Source organism: Pecten maximus, chromosome 11 (genome assembly GCF_902652985.1).
Source record: "Pecten maximus chromosome 11, xPecMax1.1, whole genome shotgun sequence".
Lineage (NCBI taxonomy): Eukaryota > Metazoa > Mollusca > Bivalvia > Pectinida > Pectinidae > Pecten > Pecten maximus.
In genome coordinates this window covers 36,358,604-36,385,887 of record NC_047025.1, presented here as the reverse complement: position 1 = coordinate 36,385,887, position 27,284 = coordinate 36,358,604, and the positions used below count along the sequence as shown (strand labels likewise).

Below are 27,284 nucleotides of genomic sequence, written 5' to 3'. Positions count from 1 at the left end.
ATTAAATAGAGTTCGTGGTGAAGAATTGTATGTCTATTTATATCATACATATATTCGTATCTAAGACAATTCCCTTTTCATTTGGTGCCGCGTTACAAAATATTCCAGCATAATGATATTATTCCATTTAATTACAGATTATCCGGAAATAGAATTCCTAAACTTGGATTATGTTACACGACTTCCTGTTTTGGACTTCACGTATGCTGTTTCTTATAATGTAAGTTAGGCTACTTCTCATAACATAAAGCAACCCTTTTTGCTGTAAAATTGAATGTTAAACAATTAGGAAATATGGTATTTATTTACATTTTTGCATATTTACTGCGTAGCATCAAGCTGTCAGCTGCATGACTGCCATTCGAGCAGCCAGATGATTAGGAAATATAACGTTACTGTACATGTATGTATTTACATCACAGCAGTCTGACGTTCTATAGATAGTAATACATGATAATCCATAAAAATATTCCGTATACCACAAAAAAATAATCACGTTTCAATATATGGCAGATTTAACACTTCATCACAGCATGACATTGAAATATTTTTACTTAAAGAATCACATTTATTTACAATTCAAAATACAAGACAGGGAGTTTAATTTCCTAAGTTGAGCCCACATGGGGCATAGTGAAAATACATGTACAGTACATAATAGGAAATGAAGGAAACATTATAACATAAAATAACCTACTGCTCATCCATCTGGGACCCACACAATACAAACCAAATTAAACAAATTGAAACAAAATACAATGAAGAACAGCATGCAACATCAACAACAGATAACACAACACCAGCTCAGTACGAACATGCTCTACAAACCATGTAAAATAAAATTACCAACACTACAAACACGGTGCTTTTAAACCAGAGTTATTATTTTTTACAAAATTGCACACCAAATAGTTATAAACCCAACACGCATACATACATAAATAATGTATATACATATGTAGCATCAAGACCTCCAGAGGACATAATCGTCAATATTGAAGAAGCCCCCAAACATTGAAGAAGAATTATGAAAAATGCCATAAATACAGTGTCCTTGAATATGGGTCAATGTCTTTTTTTTTTTTTTGCAATCTTTTGTTTGATATCCCAAGAACCTACTGTACTAGCCATATGTCTTGAGTTTAGGCCTGTAAGGCTTTTAGTTAATCAGAAGAATTGAATAGTTTGACAAATTTGACCCCATGACCTTCACCAATTTATTGATTCTAAGCCTTTTGTTTGTTAGAAGAAGTCATTCTGCTTTTGCAAACTTTGTTCTGCCTCATCCAAGGAACCTTTCAGCCAAATGTCATGACTCTGGGACTCGGTAAATTAGAAGAAAATGTTTCAACAGAAAATTTGTTGTCGGATAGACAGAGGATACTACATCACATCATAAGGCCTAAAAGATTCAAACATAATTGTGTTTTTTTTCTGCTAACATTTCACAAAAAAAGTTTTTTTGATTCCGCTAGATTATATATATATACATTAAAAAACTAGAGTAGGCAGAGACTAGGTACAAATATATAAGATTGGTATATAGCAGAAACAAGTTTTTTTTAGGCCTATGCTCCCTTTGGTCAGGTGAGCTAATAACTATCAAATTGCATGTCAACAAACTCGGACCAGAAAAACACACTCCTTCTTGCAACATTTGTCTACCAACAACGGGTCATGATAACATACAATGTACATATATTTTTCCTAACATCATATGATATTCTTCTCATTGTAGCAGAGCAATAAAATGTACCTTGTCTATAAGAAACACTTACCGTAATGGTCATAACCTATCCTACCCTAAAAGGTTAAAAGCTGAAGATCTTTCAACTTTGGAATCACCATGTAGATATACTAGATATGTACAAAAACAGTGAAAACATTTGATATCTTTCCAATGACAAAGACAAGTACAAGGGGACTAAATAGAAAGATCTACAAGAAAACAAGTCGGGCTAGAAGGATCATGTCTAACTGGACTAGTTTACCTGACATGTGGTAAACAAGTCGGGCTAGAAGGATCATTTCTAACTGGAATAGTTTATACCTGACATGTGGTAAACAAGTCGGGCTAGAAGGATCATTTCTAACTGGACTAGTTTACCTGACATGTGGTAAACAAGTCGGGCTAGAAGGATCATGTCTAACTGGACTAGTTTACCTGACATGTGGTAAACAAGTCGGACTAGAAGGATCATTTCTAACTGGACTAGTTTACCTGACATGTGGTAAACAAGTCGGGCTAGAAGGATCATTTCTGACTGGACTAGTTTACCTGACATGTGGTAAACAAGTCGGGCTAGAAGGATCATTTCTAACTGGAATAGTTTATACCTGACATGTGGTAAACAAGTCGGGCTAGAAGGATCATTTCTAACTGGACTAGTTTACCTGACATGTGGTAAACAAGTCGGACTAGAAGGATCATTTCTGACTGGACTAGTTTACCTGACATGTGGTAAACAAGTCGGACTAGAAGGATCATTTCTGACTGGACTAGTTTACCTGACATGTGGTAAACAAGTCGGACTAGAAGGATCATGTCTAACTGGACTAGTTTACCTGACATGTGGTAAACAAGTCGGGCTAGAAGGATCATGTCTAACTGGAATAGTTTACCTGACATGTGGTAAACAAGTCGGGCTAGAAGGATCATGTCTAACTGGACTAGTTTACCTGACATGTGGTAAACAAGTCGGGCTAGAAGGATCATTTCTAACTGGAATAGTTTATAGCTGACATGTGGTTAACACAGAAAGTGAAAATTCCTTCAGAAGCATGTCATGAAATTGAAACGCTGAATATATATGTCTTCAAAATCATATGCAAACAGATACATATATATTTTATACTATTAAAATCAATGTAAGTGTAGTCGAGACATTCCATTATAATGGCCTTCTGTTGATGAGATACACATCTCCTAAAATCTCTCTATCATTACTTGTTATCATTCCATTTGAACAGGAGTTTGTGCTGTGTGTTGCGATGAATGACAGCACTGATACAAAGTGCCAATGGTGGTGAGAGTACTACTTATTACGATGGTATGGATAATCTGTCAGATTCCCGGCCGTGTATTCTACTACATCAGGACTAGGAGAGTTGTGAGGTTTTTATTTATGGTACTTCTACTGTTTCTCTATTGTGAGTACCTCCATTATTTCCTCGTCTTACTGATGTGTAAATGGCCTAAGTTATCACAAAACGATGGATTCATTTATGGAAATGGAGATGGCAACAGGCCAGTGAAGGCTATGGTTATAGCAGACACTCACCTACTGGGAATCAGGACTGGACATTGGTTTGATAAATTACGCAGGTATGATTATTAATGACGCAGGTATGATTATTATCGTTAAATTTGTTTTGTTTCAGCAGTCACATGTTCTGACATTGCTTGACCATCCATTGTGTAGGTTTACTGTCAATGATTAAAAATGATAAACCTGCTCGAGATATTAGGAATTTATTGATGATTTATTTTAGCTCACCTTGTCCTAGGGACCAAATTGGGGGGGGGGGGGGGGGGGGGGGGGGGGCAATAAAGGGAATTTATGTAAATCCCTACTAGTCCTGAACAACTAAATGGATTTTGATGAAATTTGGTGGGGAGCATGTTTTGGCCAATGACGTTATATAACTTTACCATCAATGAGCAATGATGTTATATGGCTTTAGTTAACGTGTGGCCCAACCTGGCCATCATTCAGTGTTGCAAAACTCCACAAAACAACAAATATATGTATTTTACAGAGAATGGCAGATGGAGAGATCCTTCCAGACAAGTATGCTGATACACAGTCCAGATGTGGTGTTTATTCTCGGTAACTTTTCAAACTGGTAGCTTGAAGAATTTCACTGGTCTACTAATAGTTTATGAAATAGTAAACTGGTAGCTTACATAATTTCACTTGTCTACTATATAGTATACAAATCTTAGTGATTTGCATCCACCCAAATGAGATGTTCACTTTACAGGTGATTTACTAGATGAGGGTATCACTTTACAGGTGATTTACTAGATGACGGTATCACTTTACAGGTGATTTACTAGATGACGTTATCACTTTACAGGTGATTTACTAGATGACGGTATCACTTTACAGGTGATTTACTAGATGACGTTATCACTTTACAGGTGATTTACTAGATGACCGTATCACTTTACAGGTGATTTACTAGATGACCATATCACTTTACAGGTGATTTACTAGATGACGGTATCACTTTACAGGTGATTTACTAGATGACGGTATCACTTTACTGGTGATTTACTAGATGACCATATCACTTTACATGAGATTTACTAGATGACGGTATCACTTTACAGGTGATTTACTAGATGACGATATCACTTTACATGTGATTTACTAGATGACCATATCACTTTACAGGTGATTTACTAGATGACAGTATCACTTTACAGGTGATTTACTAGATGACCATATCACTTTACATGTGATTTACTAGATGAGGGTATCACTTTACAGGTGATTTACTTGATGACGTTATCACTTTACAGGTGATTTACTAGATGACAGTATCACTTTACAGGTGATTTACTAGATTAAGATTAGGGTATCACTTTACAGGTGATTTACTAGATGACGGTTTCACTTTACAGGTGATTTACTAGATGAGGGTATCACTTTACAGGTGATTTACTAGATGAGGGTATCACTTTACAGGTGATTTACTAGATGACGGTATCACTTTACAGGTGATTTACTAGATGACCGTATCACTTTACAGGTGATTTACTAGATGACAGTATCACTTTACAGGTGATTTACTAGATGACGGTATCACTTTACAGGTGATTTACTAGATGACCGTATCACTTTACAGGTGATTTACTAGATGACAGTATCACTTTACAGGTGATTTACTAGATGAGGGTATCACTTTACAGGTGATTTACTAGATGACCGTATCACTTTACAGGTGATTTACTAGATGACCGTATCACTTTACAGGTGATTTACTAGATGAGGGTAAGTGGGCCACCGATGCTGAGTTCAGAAAAGATGTTGCCAGATTTAAGAGAATGTTTTCAACACCAAAAGACACAGCTACTAGGATTCTTGTAGGAAATCATGACATTGGATTTCACTACACGTAAGTATAGTACAAACATGTCAATGTTCTGTCTCACCATTCAGACAATCCACAATGCCAAATCTTCATTTGCGGAAATTACTGATTTGGTCATGAAAAATGTGATAGGACTTAATGAGTAGAATCTAGACTATATCCCATTAAATAATGCTACTTGGAACCCCTTCTATCAACAGATATTGTTTTAGAAGTATCATTAGCTCTAATATGAAGAGTATAATTGAACATTAGCTGAGTTACAGATGTATGGCTGCTATAAAGATAAAGCATAAACCAGACTGGTGACCTCCTCAGTTACCTCCCTTACATCTTTATTGCACATGTCATGTCATCATGGAGATGGTTACCTCCACTGAAGCAACATGTGTCAAAAGGATCATTCAATTAAACACACTTAACACTGTTTGTCTGATGTCATTTTAAAGAGCGAAACTTAAGATCTTCTTGGTTTGTTTAATGTCTAAGGGTATATAATTACTCCTGACACTGAAATCCATCTGTTTGTGTGTATTAGTGTTAACATTGTTAAATTAGCTATACATGCATCACAGGATATCAAAATTAGCCAATGAAAAAAGTCAATATGGATACCCTCTACTGGTCCATTGTCAGGGGAGCGCAGCCCTGGTGGAGAGGAGAGAACTAAGGGAGGGAACCAGTTTCAAACATAAACATGTTTATCATTTAATTAACAGGATGAATGAACATAAACACAGACGCTTTGAGAAAGCATTCTCTTCGCCTTCAGTCCAGCTGTTTGACTTTCAAGGAAACCTTTTTGTGTTGATGAACAGCATGGCAATGGAGGGTGATGGGTGTAAGTTGTGTGCTGAAGCAGTCAATTCTCTGGAAGAACTATCCTGGCAGCTAAAGTGTTCAGAGGTGAATAGTGCCTGTAACCAAAGTGTATATAACAGGGGAGGCAATGTGTATCACAGCCAGGTCATAAAGCATTGGTCTTCAAAAATCTCTTAAATTTGACCTTAATCTACACCACAGAAATTGTTTGAGGTAGTAAGTCTTCATACTTCACCGTTTTGTAATGTTTGATCAAAATCTGTTATGCTGGAGATAGGACAACAATTAGCAGATGATCATTTCCAAAATATATCGAGTTATATCATCAATTACAACCCTTTACTTTCGATTACTGAACCCATTTGTTTGTTTACAGATTCTTATTTCACATGTAGATAAATGATATAATATTTAACAGATAGATTATACTCATTGATATGATATTCAACAAACAGATTATACCACGGTGTGGTGTCAGTCATCCATCAACATTTCCTATCACTCGCTACTAGGCCTTAATGGATTTAACTGAAATTTCATCTGGAGCGTTAATGGGCAAAATAGATGTAATGCTGTATAAATGGAGGGTATGGCTCCACTGGGGCCGGAGAGGCAGGGCCCAATAGGGGAAATTGAGGCAAATCCTTTAAATCCCTACTAGTCCTGAACACATGAATGGATTTTGACGAAAATTGGTCTTGAGCATTATTGGGCAAATGAGTTCTAATGTTGTATAAACTGAGGATGTGGCTCCCCTGGGGGCCAGAGGTGTGGGGCCCAATAGGAGAAATTGAGGTAAATCTTTTAAACCCCTACTAGTCCTGAATGCCTGAATAGATTTTGATCAAATTTGGTGTGGAGCATTATTTTGCAAAGGAGATCTAATGTTGTATAAAAGAAGGTATGGCTCCCTTGGGGCTGGAGGGGCTGGGGACCAATAGATGATTTAGAGACAAATCATTTAAATCCCTACTAGTACTGAATGGATTTTAATGAAATTTGGTCTGAAGCATTATTGGCCACATGAGATCTAACGTTTGTTAAAATGGATGACCTTGATCCACTTTCAAGGTCACAGGGGTCAGATAGGCTAAACTCTTCAAATGACTTCTTCTCAATAACCAAGAGTGCTAGGGAGTTGATATTAGGCCTGTAGCATGTTGGGGTGAAGGGCTACTAAGTTTGTTCAAATTAATGACCTTGGCCTTCATTCAAGGCCATTTGGCCTCTTGTTGCATCTTTCTGATCTCGAACCAAGACATGCCCCTTTAATAACTTGCTATAGTAGTATGATGTACTCAAGGTAGTCAGATGACCGTTAAGGCCCATTGGGCCTCTTGTTTTAATGATATGTATTGAATTCCCCTTGCTATAGGAGATTCGCGCAAGAGTTACATAACATGTGAAGGGTAAACAAATATTTATGTCTCCCCAATGCAGGGACAATATATGTATAATATTCCTCCCTGACATTTTTGCACATGCGTGGGTACAGGTAATAATTCAATACATTCATTTTAGGTTTTTTTTCTTTCCCTCAGGGAATCAGCTCCAGAAAAAGTTCACCTCCGATATGTGATGCCATGGATAAATTGTCCTACTCCCCTCCAATATTACTACAGGTAAGTAACTCCCAAAACACCCCGTGTCTATCGAAATTCCCACTCTCCTCCAATATTACTACAGGTTAGTAACTCCCAAAACACCCCGTGTCTATCGACATTCCCACTCTCCTCCAATATTACTACAGGTAAGTAACTCCCTAAACACCCAGTGTCTATAGACATTCCCACTCCCCTCCAATATTACTACAGGTAAGTAACTCCCAAAACACCCAGTGTCTGTGGACATTCCCACTCTCCTCCAATATTACTACAGGTAAGTAACTCCCAAAACACCCAGTGTCTATAGACATTCCCACTCCCCTCCAATATTACTACAGGTAAGTAACTCCCAAAACACCCCGTGTCTATCGACATTCCCACTCTCCTCCAATATTACTACCGGTAAGAACTCCCAAAACACCCCGTGTCTATCGACATTCCCACTCTCCTCCAATATTACTACAGGTAAGTAACTCCCTAAACACCCAGTGTCTATAGACATTCCCACTCCCCTCCAATATTACTACAGGTAAGTAACTCCCAAAACACCCAGTGTCTATCAACATTCCCACTCCCCTCCAATATTACTACAGGTAAGTAACACCCAGTGTCTATCAACATTCCCACTCCCCTCCAATATTACTACAGGTAAGTAACACCCAGTGTCTATCAACACTCCCACTCCCCTCCAATATTACTACAGGTAAGTAACTCCCTAAACACCCAGTGTCTATAGACATTCCCACTCCCATCCAATATTACTACAGGTAAGTAACTCCCAAAACACCCAGTGTCTGTGGACATTCCCACTCTCCTCCAATATTACTACAGATAAGCAACTTCCAAAACACCCAGTGTCTGTGGACATTCCCACTCCCCTCCAATATTACTACAGGTAAGTAACACCTGGTGTCTATAGACATTCCCACTCCCCTCCAATATTACTATAGGTAAGCAACTTCCAAAACACCCAGTGTCTGTGGACATTCCCACTCTCCTCCAATATTACTACAGATAAGCAACTTCCAAAACACCCAGTGTCTGTGGACATTCCCACTCCCCTCCAATATTACTACAGGTAAGTAACTCCCAAAACACCCAGTGTCTATCGACATTCCCACTCCCCTCCAATATTACTACAGGTAAGTAACTCCCAAAACACCCAGTGTCTATAGACATTCCCACTCCCCTCCAATATTACTACAGGTAAGTAACTCCCAAAACACCCAGTGTCTATCGACATTCCCACTCCCCTCCAATATTACTACAGGTAAGTAACTCCCAAAACACCCAGTGTCTATGGACATTCCCACTCTCCTCCAATATTACTACAGGTAAGTAACACCCAAAACACCCAGTGTCTATGGACATTCCCACTCTCCTCCAATATTACTACAGGTAAGTAACTCCTGGTGTCTATAGACATTCCCACTCCCCTCCAATATTACTACAGATAAGCAACTTCCAAAACACCCAGTGTCTATAGACATTCCCACTCCCCTCCAATATTACTACAGGTAAGTAACTCCCAAAACACCCAGTGTCTATAGACATTCCCACTCCCCTCCAATATTACTACAGATAAGCAACTTCCAAAACACCCAGTGTCTGTGGACATTCCCACTCCATTCCAATATTACTACAGGTAAGTAACCCCCAGTGTCTATCAACATTCCCACTCCCCTCCAATATTACTACAGGTAAGTAACTCCCAAAACACCCAGTGTCTATAGACATTCCCACTCCCCTCAAATATTACTACAGGTAAATAACTCCCAAAACACCCAGTGTCTATCGACATTCCCACTCCCCTCCAATATTACTACAGATAAGCAACTTCCAAAACACCCAGTGTCTGTGGACATTTTGTGATTTTCATAATTGGTACCAGAATTAGTTTTGTCAGAAAATATGTTTGTATAATAAGATAGATATTTCTTTAAGCAGAAGTCTAACCTGTTGCTCAATCCGATTGATTTAACTTCATGAATAAATTTCAAAATAAAAATGTCATGTACAAAGACTTTCGTAAAATGAAAACCTTCCATAAACTGTTAATGTCTGATGATTAAGACCTGGTTAACTGATATGACACTTTAGGAAACTACACCAGAATATCGTACATGTCCCGTCAATAACTTGGGAAACTACACCAGAATATCGTACATGTCCCGTCAATAACTTGGGAAACTACACCAGAATATCGTACATGTCCCATTAATAACTTGGGAAACTACACCGGATATTGTACATGTCCCATCAATAACTTGGGAAACTACACCAGAATATTGTACATGTCCCATTAATAACTTGGGAAACTACACCAGGATATTGTACATGTCCCATTAATAACTTGGGAAACTACACCGGATATTGTACATGTCCCATTAATAACTTGGGAAACTACACCGGATATTGTACATGTCCCATCAATAACTTGGGAAACTACACCGGATGTTGTACATGTCCCATTAATAACTTGGGAAACTACACCAGAATATTGTACATGTCCCATTAATAACTTGGGAAACTACACCAGAATATTGTACATGTCCCATTAATAACTTGGGAAACTACACCAGAATATTGTACATGTTCCATCAATAACTTGGGAAACTACACCGGATATTGTACATGTCCCATTAATAACTTGGGAAACTACACCGGATATTGTACATGTCCCATCAATAACTTGGGAAACTACACCGGATATTGTACATGTCCCATCAATAACTTGGGAAACTACACCAGGATATTGTACATGTCCCATTAATAACTTGGGAAACTACACCAGAATATTGTACATGTCCCATTAATAACTTGGGAAACTACACCAGAATATTGTACATGTCCCATCAATAACTTAATGAAAGGGTTTGTAGATGTAAAACATTGCAATTTTTTTTATGTATATTTTCTGTCTATTGTCAGCATTTTCCTATGTACCGGCCTTCTGATGCCAATTGTAGTGTGCCAGACTCTGCACCAGCTGATGAGAAGGATATTCCCTTTAAGGAGAAGTGGGACTGCCTATCAGAAGAGTCAAGTAATCAGGTACAGTGTTCTTAGTTAGTAGCCTTACACTAAACTATATTTGTACTAAGAGTTTCGTAGGGTAGATTCCTGTAGTCAGGTACAATGTTCTTAGTAGCCTCACACTAAACTATATTTGTACTAAGAGTTTTGTAGGGTAGATTCCCGTAATCAGGTACAATGTTCTTAGTAGTCTCACACTAAACTATATTTGTACTAAGAGTTTTGTAGGGTAGATTCCCGTAATCAGGTACAATGTTCTTAGTAGCCTTACACTAAACTATATTAATTTTGTACTAAGAGTTTTGTAGGGTAAATTCCCGTAATCAGGTACAGTGTTCTTAGTAGCCTTACACTAAACTATATTTGTACTAAGGGTTTGGTAGTGTAGATTCTCTGAGATTTACTACTACAAATTCAGTGTATTTTTAGCCCACCATCATCAGATGGTGGGCTATTCAAATCGCCCTGCGTCCGTGGTCCGTCGTCCGTCCGTCCGTCCGTCCCTCCGTCCGTAAACAATTCTTGTTATCACTATTTCTCAGAAAGTACTGAAGGGATCTTTCTCAAATTTCATATGTAGGTTCCCCTTGGTCCCTAGTTATGCATATTGCGTTTTGAGACCAATCGAAAAACAACATGGCCGACAGGCAGCCATCTTGGATTTTGACTGTTGAAGTTTGTTATCGCTATTTCTGAGAAAGTACTGGAGGGATCTTTCTCAAATTTCATATGAAGGTTCCCCTTGGTGCCTAGTTATGCATATTGCATTTTGAGACCAATCGGATAACAACATGGCCGACAGGCAGCCATCTTGGATTTTGACAATTGAAGTTTGTTATCGCTATTTCTGAGAAAGTACTGAAGGTATCTTTCTCAAATTTCATATGTAGGTTTCCCTTGGTGCCTAGTTATGCATATTGCGATTTGAGACTAATCGGAAAACAATATGGCCGACAGGCAGCCATCTTGGATTTTGACAGTTGAATTTGTTATCGCTATTTCTGAGAAAGTACTCAAGGGATCTTTCTCAAATTTCATATGAAGGTTCCCCTTGGTGTCTAGTTATGCATATTGCATTTTGAGACCAATCGGATAACAACATGGCCGACAGGCAGCCATCTTGGATTTTGACAATGGAAGTTTGTTATCGCTATTTCTGAGAAAGTGCTGAAGGGATCATTATCAAATTTCATATGAAGGTTTCCCTTGGTGCCTAGTTATGCATATTGCGATTTGAGACCAATCGGAAAACAACATGGCCGACAGGCAGCCATCTTGGATTTTGACAATTGAAGTTTGTTATCGCTATTTCTGAGAATGTACTGAAGGGATCTTTCTCAAATTTCATATGTAGGTTCCCCTTGGTGCCTAGTTATGCATATTGCGTTTTGAGACTAATCGGAAAACAACATGGCCGACAGGCAGCCATCTTGGATTTTGACAATTGAAGTTTGTTATCGCTATTTCTGAGAAAGTGCTGAAGGGATCTTTCTTAAATTTCATATGTAGGTTCCCCTTAGGTGCCTAGTTATGCATATAGTGTTTTGAGACCAATCGGAAAGCAACATGGCCGACAGTCAGCCATCTTGGATTTTGACAATTGAAGTTTGTTATCGCTATTTCTGAGAAAGTCCTGAAGGGATCATTCTCAAATTTCATATGTAGGTTCCCCTTGGTGCCTAGTTATGCATATTGCCTTTTGAGACCAATCGGAAAACAACATGACCGACAGGCAGTCATCTTGGATTTTGATAATTGAAGTTTGTTATCGCTATTTCTGAGAAAGTACTGAAGGGATCTTTCTCAAATTTCATATGTAGGTTTCCCTTGGTGCCTAGTTATGCATATTGCGTTTTGAGACCAATCGGAAAACAACATGGCCGACAGGCAGCCATCTTGGATTTTGACAATTGAAGTTTGTTATCGCTATTTCTGAGAAAGTACTGACGGGATCTTTCTCAAATTTCATATGTAGGCCCCCTTGGTGCCTAGTTATGCATATTGCGTTTTGAGATCAATCGGAAAACAACATGGCCGACAGGCAGCCATCTTGGATTTTGACAATTGAAGTTTGTTATCGCTATTTCTGAGAAAGTGCTGAAGGGATCTTTCTTAAATTTCATATGAAGGTTTCCCTTGGTGCCTAGTTATGCATATTGCATTTTGAGACCAATCGGAAAACAACATAGCCGACAGACCGCCATCTTGGATTTTGACAATTGAAGTTTGTTATCTCTATTTCTCAAAGTACTGAATGGATCTTTCTCAAATTTCATAAGTAGGTTCCCCTTGGTTCCTTGTATTGCATTTTTGGACCAGTCTTTCCTGAAAACAATTTGGCAAACAAACAGCCATTATCGTTAAATCTCAACTTTCTTACATAGCTAGGATTCCCTTGTTTGAAAAGTACTGGAGGGATGTCTCAATTTGCACAGATTAGTAAAATGAAGGGAAAAGTAGAGAAAAGATCAATCTGACATGGAACCTATGAAGATCATTCAATGGTGGGCGCCAAGATCCCTCTGGGATCTCTTGTATTCTGTGTGGTACTTGAACATTTCAGTACCACAAACGTTTTATCAAGGGGAGTGGGGTTTGGCAGGGTATATGGAGAATATATAGCATAGATACCGGACTAGTAGACACAGTTCAAAGGTCACTGCAAGGTGTGAAAGGTTAATGTTGAATGTTTGACTATAAACAGTTTGTCCCTATCATTTAAGCTGCAGTGTTTCGGTGCCATTTCGTCCATCGATTAACATATGTAATTCTAGTGTATATAACTTCACTGTTAACACTACCTCTTAATGAATTGATAGTGAGTGTAAATTAGATAACCATGTAAAATAATTCTGTCAAAAATTCATCATTCATTCAGGATCAATTTCTAGACATGAGAAATATATTACATATGTACACCTGTACTATAAGTATAACAAGTTTTGATTGTTTACTACAGGTGTTTGAGTGGATCAAACCTCGCCTTATCCTGAGTGCTCATACCCACCACGGTTGTTATCGCCTCCATGAAAATTCTGTTCCAGAATGGACGGTGGCTTCCTTTAGTTGGCGCAACAAAAACAATCCTACATTCTTACAGGTTTGTTATAATTCTATTCCACTACGTTATTCATTATTCCAAAAATGGCATTAGGACAAGGCTCACTGAGGTTTAATTAAAAGTGTAGAACTCTAAGTATTCATTTTGTGTATATTTCTTGTGTATATTTCTTGTGTATATTTCTTGATTTATAAACTTTACTTGACCATACCATAAAAAGTTCACAAACAATGATTATGTGGAAATCTGCATAAGTGCCCTTATTATTTCACTGGACAAACCCGGCAGTGTAAATGCCATACCCTAAGGTAAAAAGTATCACCTAAATGTCAACAAAAAAGGGAAATATAAAAAAAGGAATTAATGTTGCTGTAAGGGATTGCCCTTAATGGACTTAGTTGCTTGTCGAACAATGATAAATCAATAAAAGTAAAAAGATTAATTTGTATACATCTTGTCTCTTTCATGGAAGATAAATACAATATTAGGTAAATTATCTCTATAATAGAAAGAAAATCATTTTGTAGCGGAGTCTATATATATATTGGGGAGAAAGTTTAAAAAAACCCAGCTAAAACAGAAAACTTTTCCTATGGTACTTTTTATTAGCAGTTTTATCCCCTTGAAATAAGGCTCATAATCTCATGAACACTGTTTGATGTATAAAATATTATCTGCATTGTATATAGTGTATGCTGTACATTTCATTTATGAACGTTGCATACTTGCAGGTGGTGCTGTCCCCAAATGACTTTGCTGTAGAGCAGTGCTACCTTCCTAGTGAAACGACTGTGATTACTATTTATATAACAGGTGGACTCATAGCTCTGCTCTTACTACTGGTTCCTTACAAACCCAGTAGTACTATGACAGATACAGTATGGGTCAACAAGTCTCACTGACCAGTACAGTATGGGTCAGCAAGTCTCACTGACCAGTACAGTATGGGTCAGCAAGTCTCACTGACCACTACAGTATGGGTCAGCAAGTCTCACTGACCACTACAGTATGGGTCAGCAAGTCTCGCTGAATAGTAAAGTATGGGTCAGCAAGTCTCACTGACCAGTACAGTATGGGTCAGCAAGTCTCACTGACCACTACAGTATGGGTCAGCAAGTCTTACTGACCAGTACAGTATGGGTCAACAATTCTCACTGACTAGCACAGTATGGGTCAGCAAGTCTCACTGACCACTACAGTATGGGTCAGCAAGTCTCACTGACCAGTACAGTATGGGTCATCAATTCTCACTGACTAGTACAGTATGGGTCAGCAAGTCTCACTGACCACTACAGTATGGGTCAGCAAGTCTCACTGACCAGTACAGTATGGTCAGCAAGTCTCACTGACCAGTACAGTATGGGTGGTCAGCAAGTCTCACTGACCACTACAGTATGGGTCAGCAAGTCACACTGACCACTACAGTATGGGTCAACAATTCTCACTGACTAGTACAGTAAGGGTCAACAATTCTCACTGACTAGTACAGTATACATGTAGGTCAACAAGTCTCGCTGACTAGTACAGTATGGGTCAACAAGTCTCACTGACCAGTACAGTATGGGTCAACAATTCTCACTGACTAGTACAGTATAGGTCAACAAGTCTCGCTGACTAGTACAGTATGGGTCAACAAGTCTCACTGACCAGTACAGTATGGTCAATATGTCATGTATATATAGTGTACTGACAGAGAGTGAATCAGTACCAATCATTATGGTGCTGTCTGACAAGATGTGTTTGTTTGTATATGATTCTGTTAAATACCATGTAAGTACAATAACGGCTTATTATTCCAGAAAGAAAGAAAAATGACTAACCTGCCTTTTAATTAATGTCTGTCGTGAGTATATGCAGACTTACTGAATACTGTATAACATGGACATTAGACACATACAGTCAGTTGACATCTATACTTTCAATTGATATTATTATATACAGTCAATTGACATTAGTCATATACAGTCAATTGACATTAGTTATATAGTCAATTGACATTGGTTATATACAGTCAAATAACATTAGTCATTAACAGTCAATTGACATTAGTTATATACAGTCAATTGACATTAGTCATATACAGTCAATTGACATTATATACAGTCAAATAACATTAGTTATATACAGTCAATTGACATTATATACAGTCAAATAACATTAGTCATATACAGTCAATTGACATTAGTCATATACAGTCAATTGACATTTGTCATATACAGTCAATTGACATTAGTTATATACAGTCAATTGACATTATATACAGTCAAATAACATCAGTTATATACAGTAAATTGACATTAGTTATATACAGTCAATTGACATTATATACAGTCAAATAACATTAGTTATATACAGTCAATTGACATTAGTTATATACAGTCAATTGACATTAGTTATATACAGTCAATTGACATTAGTCATATACAGTCAATTGACATTAGTCATATACAGTCAATTGACATTAGTCATATACAGTCAATTGACATTAGTTACATACAGTCAATTGACATTGTTTATATACAGTCAATTGACATTAGTTATTTACAATCGATTGACATTAGTTATATACAGTCAATTGACATTATATAGTCAATTGACATTAGTTGTATACAGTCAATTGACATTAGTTGTATACAGTCAATTGACATTGGTTATATACAGTCAATTGACATTAGTTGTATACAGTTAATTGACATTAGTTGTATACAGTCAATTGACATTAGTTGTATACAGTCAATTGACATTAGTTGTATACAGTAAATTGACATTAGTCATGTACAGTCAATTGACATTAGTTGTATACAGTCAATTGACATTAGTTATATACAGTCAATTGACATTAGTTATATACAGTCAATTGACATTAGTTGTATACAGTCAATTGACATTAGTCATGTACAGTCAATTGACATTATTTATATACAGTCAATTGACATTAGTTATATACAGTCAATTGACATTAGTTATATACAGTCAATTGACATTAGTTATATAAAGCCAATTGACATTAGTTATATACAATCAATTGACATTAGTTATATACAGTCAATTGACATTAGTTATATACAGTCAATTGACATTAGTTATATACAGTCAATTGACATTATATGCAGTCAAATAACATTAGTTATATACAGTCAATTGACATTAGTTATATACAGTCAATTGACATTAGTTGTATACAGTCAATTGATATTAGTCATGTACAGTCAATTGACATTAGTTATATAGAGTATATACGTAATTTTAAATGCATGAACTTTTTTTTTAATGCGTTGAACCCTTCAAACAGATTGAGCATGTATCTAAACTTACTTTAAACGTGCTAATTAATTTTGATAATGTGTCGTTGGAGACATGGAGCTGTTTTTTGGGGGTGTTTTATTTGTAAATACTGTCTTATCATGCTATACAATATAATCCTCTTTGAGAATACTCACCATGCACAATACATATATATACATGTATATATCTATATGTATGTCAAAGAGTTTCTGGTTGGCACTTTGTTTTAACCATGGCATGGATCACACCCCTGAAACAAAGGTGTCACACTGATGCAAAACTAGGTCAAAAGACATGTCACTATGGATTCTTGCCGTACTTTGAACCTTATATATAATGCCTATTTCAAATGAAAATTAAGAACACATTTTGCAGTCGTTGATGCTCCATGAAAATTCAAAGTACATTGTGGCTGCCGTTGGTGCGTCATGAAATCAAAAACATTTTTGTAGCCATTGGTGTTCCTTGAAAATGGAAGCATCTAATGGCTGCGTTGGTTCTCCATGAAAATTCAAAACACATTCTGGCTGCCGTTGGTGCTCCATGAAAATTCAAAACACATTTTTGCTGCAGTTGGTGCTCCATTAAAATTCAAAACACATTTTCGTAGTTATGTTAAGCTGGTGCTTCGTTACTGTTTTAGTTAATTCTGAGTGGCGGTTATTAATTTTTATCCCACCATAGAAAGACCAGCATACTATGCCCATTACATCCAGTTATGTTTCCAATATCTCCAGTAAATATGTGGAAATCTATCATGTTTCATTCAATTCACTATTCAGGATTGATGTTTGCTCAAATCTTGCGTTATAGCAATGAATGTTATAATCGTGTATACAAAGTCTGTTTCATCACATGCTTCACGACCAGTATTATACCATATATCAATTTCAACAGAAAAAAGATACCTTTTTTGGATTTGATGTTATTTTCTTGTTTGCTATTCTCCCCTGGATCCATATATTTTGGCTGCATGTGTGTATCAACATTTTTTCTCCATTTTCCCTGTTTGGTAACAACCATGATTAAAAGAAAAAGACTTTTAAAAATGTATAAATGTTTTTTATAAATACGAGAAATAGCAAGAAGTACAGTGTTATACAGCAAGTCGGGAGTGTTTGTTACATTGCAATCTTTATTTGAAGCACATGTAAAATATTTCCCCTGAATTCCTGGAGGTGTAAAGGACATGCACATTTCATTGCATTAAGAAAACAATCCTCCATATCGCATTTTTACTCAAATCGCCTTGCATCCGTGGTGTGTGGTCCGTCCGGCCGTTCGTTCAGCCGTTCGTCCGGCCGTCCATCCGTCCCTCCGTCCGTCCGTAAACAATTCTTGTTATCGCTATTTCTGAGAAAGTGATGAATGGATCTTTCTCAAATTCATATGCAGGTTCCCCTTGGTTTGTAGTTATGCATATTACATTTTGAGACCAATCGGAAAACAACATGGCCGACAGGCAGCCATCTTGAATTTTGACAATTGAAGTTGTTATCGCTATTTCTCAATTTATACAGATTAGTAAGAAGAAGGGGAAAATAGAGAGAAGATCAATCTGACATGGAACCTATGAAGATCATTCAATGGTGGGCGCCAAAATACCTCTGGGTTCTCTTGTACATTTAATCAATAATTATATATTATTTACCCATGGACACACTCTACTAAGCATGCATATCATTGATGTATTTGATACATTTTCGAATGTTTTATGTAAATATTAATTTATGTGTAATTTTAATGGAATCATACCAATGGCCCTCAGGGATTTTAATTACGATAATAATTTCATGGTGAACATAAATTATTCATCATATTTCATTCTGAATCCATTAAGGTATTAATCATATTATGGCTATACAACCGAAGAAAGTATGGACTGTCGTGTAGGTTTTTTTTTGTATGTATAGTCGTATTAAATGACAAGGCATAGACAAACATAATATTACCCTTTAATACCATGTGGTGTTTGCCTGTCAATCACTAATTTATAACGACCATAAACAATATGTTGGACAGATTAATGATTCTCTTTACATTTCCTGCTTGTTTTTTTTTTGTCTTTCGTGGTTAATTGAAACTAGACAGCGTGGCCCGTTAGACTGAATGGTAATCATTGTTCACGTTGATGTGTTGCCGTTTCTATGGTTACTTTATTGATGCCATTACGGTTCTTTAAATAATTGTCATTGAGATGTTTTTGAAGAAAAACCAACAACACTATACTCATGTAAAGTTCCAAACTTAGGGTAGTTTGAAGGAATCAAATTTTATTTTTTGTGATGATGAAGTATTATTCAGTGGCATTAAATGTGTCTGTATGTACGTTGTATGTATAAAAGGTTATTTAGAGTACGTACGGGACATGGAACCTACGCATGATAGCCATAATTGTTACTGAGGCATTTGCAATAAACGGATATTATCAAATGAGATCAGTGGTCTTTGTGTTGATTGTAGTTTTGATACCACATACTTATTTGATTTGGCACTGTATAGGCTTCGTTTCTCAATGTTTATATACGAGGGAGCTGAATGTAACGCATTCTTCACCGAAATTTATCAATTGGGGGGAAATCAAGGTTGAACGAACGGGAATACTGCAGTGAAATATCAAGTCTAGTTCTGTAAGTTTCAACAGCGTTGGAAAATACGACCGTTCATTATTTAAAGCTTTACCCCGATATTAAGACCACCCCACTATTAAGACTACTTTTAATCAGACCCCTATGTTGTCTTCATAGCGAGGTTTCTCTGTACTGTCTTGCCGGATACATCGAAACAAAGGCGACAATAGAATATGTACCAGGTTAATAGGCTACATCTAGTGGTGATGGATCAGCGGAACTATCGACATCACGTGCACAATTAACGTCTCGCTAAAGAATTCTTTGAAACTTCGTATGATATATAATGTATCGTATTAGTGTAAGCAGTGTGTTTCAACCATGTAATGTAATGGCATTGTCGTGATAAATAGTCGTGATGATTATTAGCTTGAAACTAAAACTTGTCAGTGGTAAACACTGCACAATATCTATAATATCATTTACCAATGTGTAAAAAACTTTAATTCCAATAGACGCTGAAAATAAATAACAAGGTCTAATTAAATATATATATATTAATCCTGGATATTTCCATTTGTTACTAAGAGCAATATTTTTTCTGTAAACAATCTATTTCTAAATGCTGTGATAAAATTCTAGAGGATGATGCATCGAGAGTTTTGGAGGTCCTGGCTATTAGTGCCGATACTCTGGTGTGGTGACCTTTTATAAGTGTAGGTCTCGGTTCGAATCCTGTGCGGGAGATCCTCTGTGGAAAGGTAAAGGAAAGGCACCATTGTGGTGAATGTTATCCCGGCTTCTTCGTCGTCTACCATTTCATCCTTTCTTTCGTGAAATTCATTCAGATTTTGTTTGTTGACTCCTTCCAGTACATCTGCGTCCGTTGCCATTTTATCACGTCCACACAACAGTCCATACCGATGTTTGCCATTGTTGAATTGATCATGCTCATCATGATTACCAGAGAATGTTTTATTTTGATCAAACATCGTTCTGATCGCCTCGGCTTCGTCATATTCTCTTCCCTGACTGTGGCCATACCACAATGTCATACGAGGCTGTGACTGACCATCTTTTCCTAATTCTTCGTTATTATGTTCATTTTCCTTACACCTGTTTATAGAATCATCCAAGCTTACGTTCTCCTGGTTTGCGCCATTTGAGCTGCTACTACCAGCTGATTTTTCATATTTATGCTTTTTATATTGTTCAAGTTTCCTATGTTTCTCGTGTCCATACCACGATGGAATATGTTGGCCATGATCCCTGGTGACAGCATGAGGTTGCTTCATCATACAATTTGGTCCTCTTCCATGCTGACTGTAAGAGTCGTTATTTGTACATGTTCTCTTTTCCTTGTAAGCTTCATAGATATAATGCATCCCGCCACTTGGTCCGGGCTCGGATTCATGGACATCAACACCCAAATTATTTTCCAGAGCAGATTCGCTCTTCTTGAAAATTGCATTTGTTGTTTTTCTGGCATTATCATTAATGGTATCGTCTTTTGGGACTGTGAAATCCATATCCCCTTGGTCCGATTGGTTAGTTTTGGTGTGAGTATATCCGGGATGTAAATTCTTCATTGATTTGAAATAAACTTTATGTTTAAGGTCCATCGCCATTTCAGCTATGTTATAAGTGTGTGGAGGTTCACCAAGGTCCCTTTCTCTGTATACTCTTCTCATTATCTGAAAACAATGATAAATTCAGTACATATCACAAACAACTTTTCAGGGTTCGCCCACGTCGAGTCCCCTGTTCACTTTTCTTAATATCTTGGGGTTTAGTATATCGTTTTAATCGAAAATAAGTATTAAATAACCTCTATGTCGGGGTTTTTTCCTTCTTTATTTGAACCGCACTTCACAATGCCCTCCCTCCCTGCTTTCCTATTCTAAAATATAACTTTCATTTTGATGAGAACATTTCTCTGTAGAATCATTTTCTGTGTTGTTTTATAACTATTACAGTGCTACTCGACTGTAGTATTGTTGACGCTAACCTCCATGTCTTTTTTCTTTCTTTCTGCATATATTTCCGTCCTTTCCCTGTATTCCTCCGTGTCGACTATTTCCTCGGCCTCCTTTTTGATAGCCATCTTCTCAATGTGTGACCTACGATGGCCTGACACCCTATCTAGTAACTCTTTTTCTGTTTTCTTGATCTTCTTCAATCTGTATCATATAGATACAAACATTCGACTATAAAGGTGTGCCCATATGTATCTTATTTAACTTGGGGACGTTGACCAGGTTTACATACGTGAATTAGGACCCCTGAGAATCATGAGTTTACTTCTGTGATCTTTACTGAAGGGTGTGGACCAATATTGACTGACGTTTACAACACTGGGGTATCTCTACTGAAGGGTGTGGACCAATATTGACTGACGTTTACAACACTGGGGTATCTCTACTGAAGGGTGTGGACCAATATTGACTGACGTTTACAACACTGGGATATCTCTACTGAAGGGTGCGGACCAATATTGACTGACGTTTACAACACTGGGGTATCTCTACTGAAGGGTGTGGACCAATATTGACTGACGTTTACAACACTGGGGTATCTCTACTGAAGGGTGTGGACCAATATTGACTGACGTTTACAACACTGGGGTATCTCTACTGAAGGGTGTGGACCAATATTGACTGACGTTTACAACACTGGGGGCATCTCTACTGAAGGGTGTGGACCAATATTGACTGACGTTTACAACACTGGGGGCATCTCTACTGAAGGGTGTGGACCAATATTGACTGACGTTTACAACACCGGGGGCATCTCTACCGTTCTCTATCCTTTCTTTTTAATGTAAAGTTTGTTCATTGCTGTCTCTGTGTAATGCTAACAAAAACCAGATTCAATGTACAACTATTTTAGTATCCCCATTGCATTATATTCTAGCAATATTAGGTTCCGCATTCAAGTAAAATAAACGTATACAATGAAACAAAATAATCAATATTTTGCTGTCTTTTTTTTACAGTTAACAAACAACATTGGGGTATTGGCAGTAAGTGTTCTTACCTAGCCATTTCTATTTCTGGATTGTAGTCGAAGTCTAACTTCCAGGGTTCTAATTCAGATCTCATCTTGGGCGGAGACTGCAGGTAGAACGTGTTCTCAAACACGTGGTACGGCGGTTTGGATTTCGGAGGGTCAATCTTATAGAGAAGAATAATGAAATTTATTTGCTAAACCGTGTTGACTGTTGACGTTGTAGATCGGGACTATATTGTTTCATGTCCTAACTATAGATATATATCCTAACTATAGATATATATCATGAATGCCTCAAACTATACAGCCCTGCAGGTAGGGCGTAAGAATTGTACCTGCTGCCCCCATTGCATGATATCGTAAGAGGCGACTAAATTTGGGATCTTATCTTTTCTCTCCTTTCTTAACAACTTTCTTCTTCCTGACGTCTCCCTTGACACTGCCTCACTTTTGGCCTTTAGTTGAGCGTTCGCCCCTGTGAGGAAGGCTTTGGGTTCTGTTCCCTGGCCGAGACATACCAGAGTCTTTAAAAATGGTAGTTGCTACTCCTGCTTAGCGCTCAGCATACAATGAGTGAGACGACTGGTTCGCCCGTTGTCAGTATAATGTGACCGGGTGGGGTGTCCTGCTGGGTGTCTTCGGCAGTATGCTTCAGAGAGGTAGCACTGTAAATCGGCAAAAGTTCCTGCCTATCACAAGGAGACTTAACACGAACATACCGCAGTCTCCCAAAACACACATACGCACTCAACACACATGCATGTCGCACGCACGGGAGGCCGTCCTTAAATGACCTTAGCTGTCAATAGGACGTTAAACAAAATAAACCAAACCAAACCTCAAACTATAAGTTGGAAAGTTAGATTAGTTTGACTGCAGAAAGGGCAACATCTCTACGTCCAGTCAACAGTAAAGACGGTATCTCATACATATATGACAGCGGCATGTGTGTGATGAGTGCTTTGGGAGCCTTAACGAACCCTAAACGGAGAAGAGAAAAGATCTCAGATTTAGTCGCCTCTTATCTTACTCCCTCTCTGCAGGGCAGTAACATAACAGGGAACAATTATAGTCGGTACAATGAAGTCACGACAATAGTTCCAGACTCTACATGGCCCAGACTAACGCTGAATTACTGAAACGTTATGGTCCCGGTACCAGTTCCATCAATATCTCTTAACTTCAATATTTCCATAGAAAAACATTACAGAATATAAGAAGAGTAAAGTTAAGGACGTTGATGAAACAGGGGCCTGGTGGCGCACCTTGTATCTGGTAGTGTGGCTCAAGTGTGCGACTTACCCTCAATGCTGACGTATTGGCTGGGACTAATGGGGTGGCGGGCTTAGGCAGCCATTCCTTGGGCCAGTTGTATACATCGGGGTCAGGTTCGGGACGAACAAATCTTCTTTTATCTGTGTTTTGGAATATGAAGAAAAATCCTCATATTGTAGAGGGCTACATACAAATGTTTATATGCTTAAAAATACAGTTCCTATCCAAAAGAAGATCTATATCTGACTATTTGAAAATCTGTCTTGGTATGCGCTTGCGATGAAGAGTAGCATAAAGGCATCTTTCTTGTCATTTGACCTAGAGCGTACTTGTATACCTCATATAATTGTAACCCTGGCAATACCAATCTAATTAAAATATAGATGGTCATTATCACTACGTTACATGAACATGTTACATGAACATGTAACGTAGTGATAATGACCATCTAGATTTTAATTAGATTGTGGCAATACTATCCGCAATATACCGTACGGCTAGAGAGATCTTCTCTTTAGCTCGATCGGTTGAGCGTAAGACTAGTAAGCCAGAGGTCCCGGGTTCGATCCCTAGCGGAGGCAGTGATTTAAATTTCATTAATCATGCGCTCTGTTACATAATCATGGACTATAAAGAAAACATATTGATGATGTCGACGTAACATGATCTGAACCCCGTTGTTGTATATAGATGTTTTGACATGCTCTCGTTAACTACATTGGTTGACCTGGAACCCAATACCGTCCTGTTTTCAGATTTTCAGATTTATTTATTTACACTCAGACACATGACAATGTGTTACATGAGGTACATTTATAACGACATTCTTTGACATGACAGGATGGACAGATATAATATATAAATTATTACACTTTTATAGTTACAAATAGCAGTGAAATGCTGCAGAAACTTATATTGCAAACACATGAGGTACATTTATAACGAAATTCTTTGACATGACAGGATGGACAGATATAATATATAAATTATTACGCTTTTATAGTTACAAATAGCAGTGAAATGCTGCAGAAACTTATATTGCAATACACATGATGTATATGTTTCCTTAATTACCAGTAACAACTTATTAATATGATAGAGAGGACACATATAATATACATGTTGTATAAATCTTTCATAGTCCAAGTCAACACTTTACGATAGTTACATATATTACAGCAAAATAATACAATCATTTGTACACATACGGTTTGTTAAAGCTTCATAATAAAAGAGATATTTTTTTAAGAAAAATGGACAATCCGTTTAGAGCTCGTTTGTTACATACTGACAATAGGCCTTTCATTTTCATCTCATTTGGATTTGTACGAAAATAATTTGGAATATATTTATTTTGCAAATTTTTAACTAGCTCATTTTTACAAGAAAACAGATAGTGATATTCATCTCCAATACTTTCTAAACATAGGTTACATATTCTTTCTTCTTTCGGGATTCTTTGCCATCTACCCGTTTCAATAGGGAATTTAAAATTGCATGTACGTATTTTAGTTATATATAGTCTATTATTTTCTGACAATGCTGTCAAATATTTTTCAAGACCAAATTGAGATTTACATATTGAGTAAAAATCGCCTCTTGAAGAGTTATCTATTTCTGAGAACCACTTTTGGATAAATTGATCTTGGAGTCTCTGTTTCAGTTGATTTTTAAAGAACAATTTATTCATGCTATATCTATTTTCAAAAATAAATGAAAAACCAGATTCATCATATATGTTTTTAACTTTGTTGATCCATTTAAAAGAAAGAGTTCCGGCGTCATGCAGTTTAATTGCTAATTTAAGTAGAATACTACTAAGTTTATTTTCATTACAAAGAAGACTGTTCCAAAAACGAGCCATTCTAAGTTTAATATTCAGTTCTAGTGGGAAACGACCCAGTTCACCATATACCATAAATGATGGAGTACTTGATCTCACTTTTAGCACTCTTTTGCAAAATTTGAGATGGATTTGTTCCAATGCACGCAAGTTTTCAAATCCCCATACTTCGGATCCGTATAACAAGATTGGTTCAATTACAGTGTCAAAAATATGGAGTTGTATATCAATAGGAATAGCATGATTACGAATTTTTTTATACAATGCATACAATGACTTTTGTGCTTGTTCAAGTAATCTATCCCTTGCTTTTGCAAAATTTCCATTATAATTAACAACTACACCAAGATATGAAAAACTATCTACAATTTCAAGTGTTGCATCCTTCAGACGAAATTCAAGGTTTTGGTTACATTTGCGTTTACTGAAAATCATGACTTTTGTTTTGTCAACATTTGCTTTCAGTTTCCAAATTTCACAATATCTCTGGAAAATATCCAGTGCTTTTTGTAGCCCTTCTGGAGTTTCTGCAAAGATTATGGTATCATCAGCGTATAGGAGTTATATCTACTCACGAAAATACTCCTGAATGTCCTGATTGTCCCCGAGACGCTTCTGTTTTCTTCTGGACATGTCCTTTATTTGAACAAAACGGTAAATGTTATTTTGTTTTATACCTAATACGCGATTTCATTTTATTAGCATACTCATTCAAAACATAATATTGTGGCCATCTACATAAAAACAAACTGAACTAATGTCTTGAGCATAAAGAAAGCAAAGAAATCTGTATTCGCAACAGATAATAATAAACTAATTAGTTTAGAACGCCATTGGTTAGCTATAAATTAGTCTGTAAAAGTCTTTGAATACATAATAGTTCATCTTTTAACCAGTCTGTATCGGTTAAAAATTACTTTTTATGTCGACAATTAAAATGTAAATTAAACAAAGGACAGTTTACCTTACTTGGATACCTGATAAAGTAGTACGTCTCCTTTGGATAATTCTGCCAAAACTTGGAATTCGGCGCCAGTAAAACTTCGCGTGACTTCACCGCGCGATAATTTTTCGTTGCCATGAATATACACGTGACTAAATTATGACGTGAAGTGCCCATGACGTAACCCATTTGTTCCTGCAATAGACGGGAGTATGTAAGTCACGTGATTCAAATTAGTTGTCTGTAGCTATATAGAGTGGGGCCGCGGTGGCCGAGTGGTTAAGGTGTCCCGACACTTTATCACTAGCCCTTCACCTCTGGGTTGCGAGTTCGAAACCTACGTGGGGCAGTTGCCAGGTACTGACCGTAGGCCGGTGGTTTTTCTCCGGGTACTCCGGCTTTCCTCCACCTCGAAAACCTGGCACGTCCTTAAAAGACCCTGGCTGTTAATAGGACGTTAAACAAACAAAAAATAATAATAATAATATATAGAGTGGCACTTGATGGCTCGCATTTAATGGGGTTAAAACATCTGTCCTCCGGAACTTGACACAAATGTCCAAACTCACAGTCAGTACATTCAGATATTAATTATAGAAAATGTATACATAAGATACAATTATACTGCCCGTAATGTGTGGAGTTCAACCCCCCCCCCCCTGTAAACTTTAATTTTCATTTCTGTTCCCGATGTGTCAGTGTCACTACTATGTATACAAGGTGCATTTGACTTCAT

The 27,284-nt window shown here is 37.3% G+C and overlaps 2 protein-coding genes across 2 annotated transcripts; one reads left to right on the top strand and one right to left on the bottom strand.

The window, feature by feature from the left end:
• Positions 1 to 137: 137 nt before the first annotated feature.
• Positions 138 to 19,346, top strand: LOC117338062 (metallophosphoesterase 1-like). The gene is made up of 9 exons (XM_033899245.1): positions 138 to 220; positions 2,971 to 3,325; positions 3,760 to 3,830; positions 4,983 to 5,124; positions 5,820 to 6,006; positions 7,464 to 7,544; positions 10,458 to 10,580; positions 13,522 to 13,662; positions 14,355 to 19,346. Exons 2-9 carry the CDS (start codon positions 3,021 to 3,023, stop codon positions 14,523 to 14,525), a joined length of 1,221 nt encoding a protein of 406 aa, XP_033755136.1. The 5' UTR covers positions 138 to 220; positions 2,971 to 3,020; the 3' UTR covers positions 14,526 to 19,346.
• On the bottom strand, positions 18,803 to 26,914 carry LOC117338061. The gene is made up of 6 exons (XM_033899244.1): positions 26,570 to 26,914; positions 26,181 to 26,241; positions 23,790 to 23,902; positions 22,515 to 22,651; positions 21,487 to 21,658; positions 18,803 to 21,172 (listed from the first exon to the last, which is right to left on the bottom strand). The coding sequence occupies exons 1-6, from the start codon at positions 26,735 to 26,737 to the stop codon at positions 20,117 to 20,119; spliced, it is 1,707 nt and encodes a 568-aa protein (XP_033755135.1). The 5' UTR covers positions 26,738 to 26,914; the 3' UTR covers positions 18,803 to 20,116.
• Between the last annotated feature and the right edge of the window lie 370 nt (positions 26,915 to 27,284).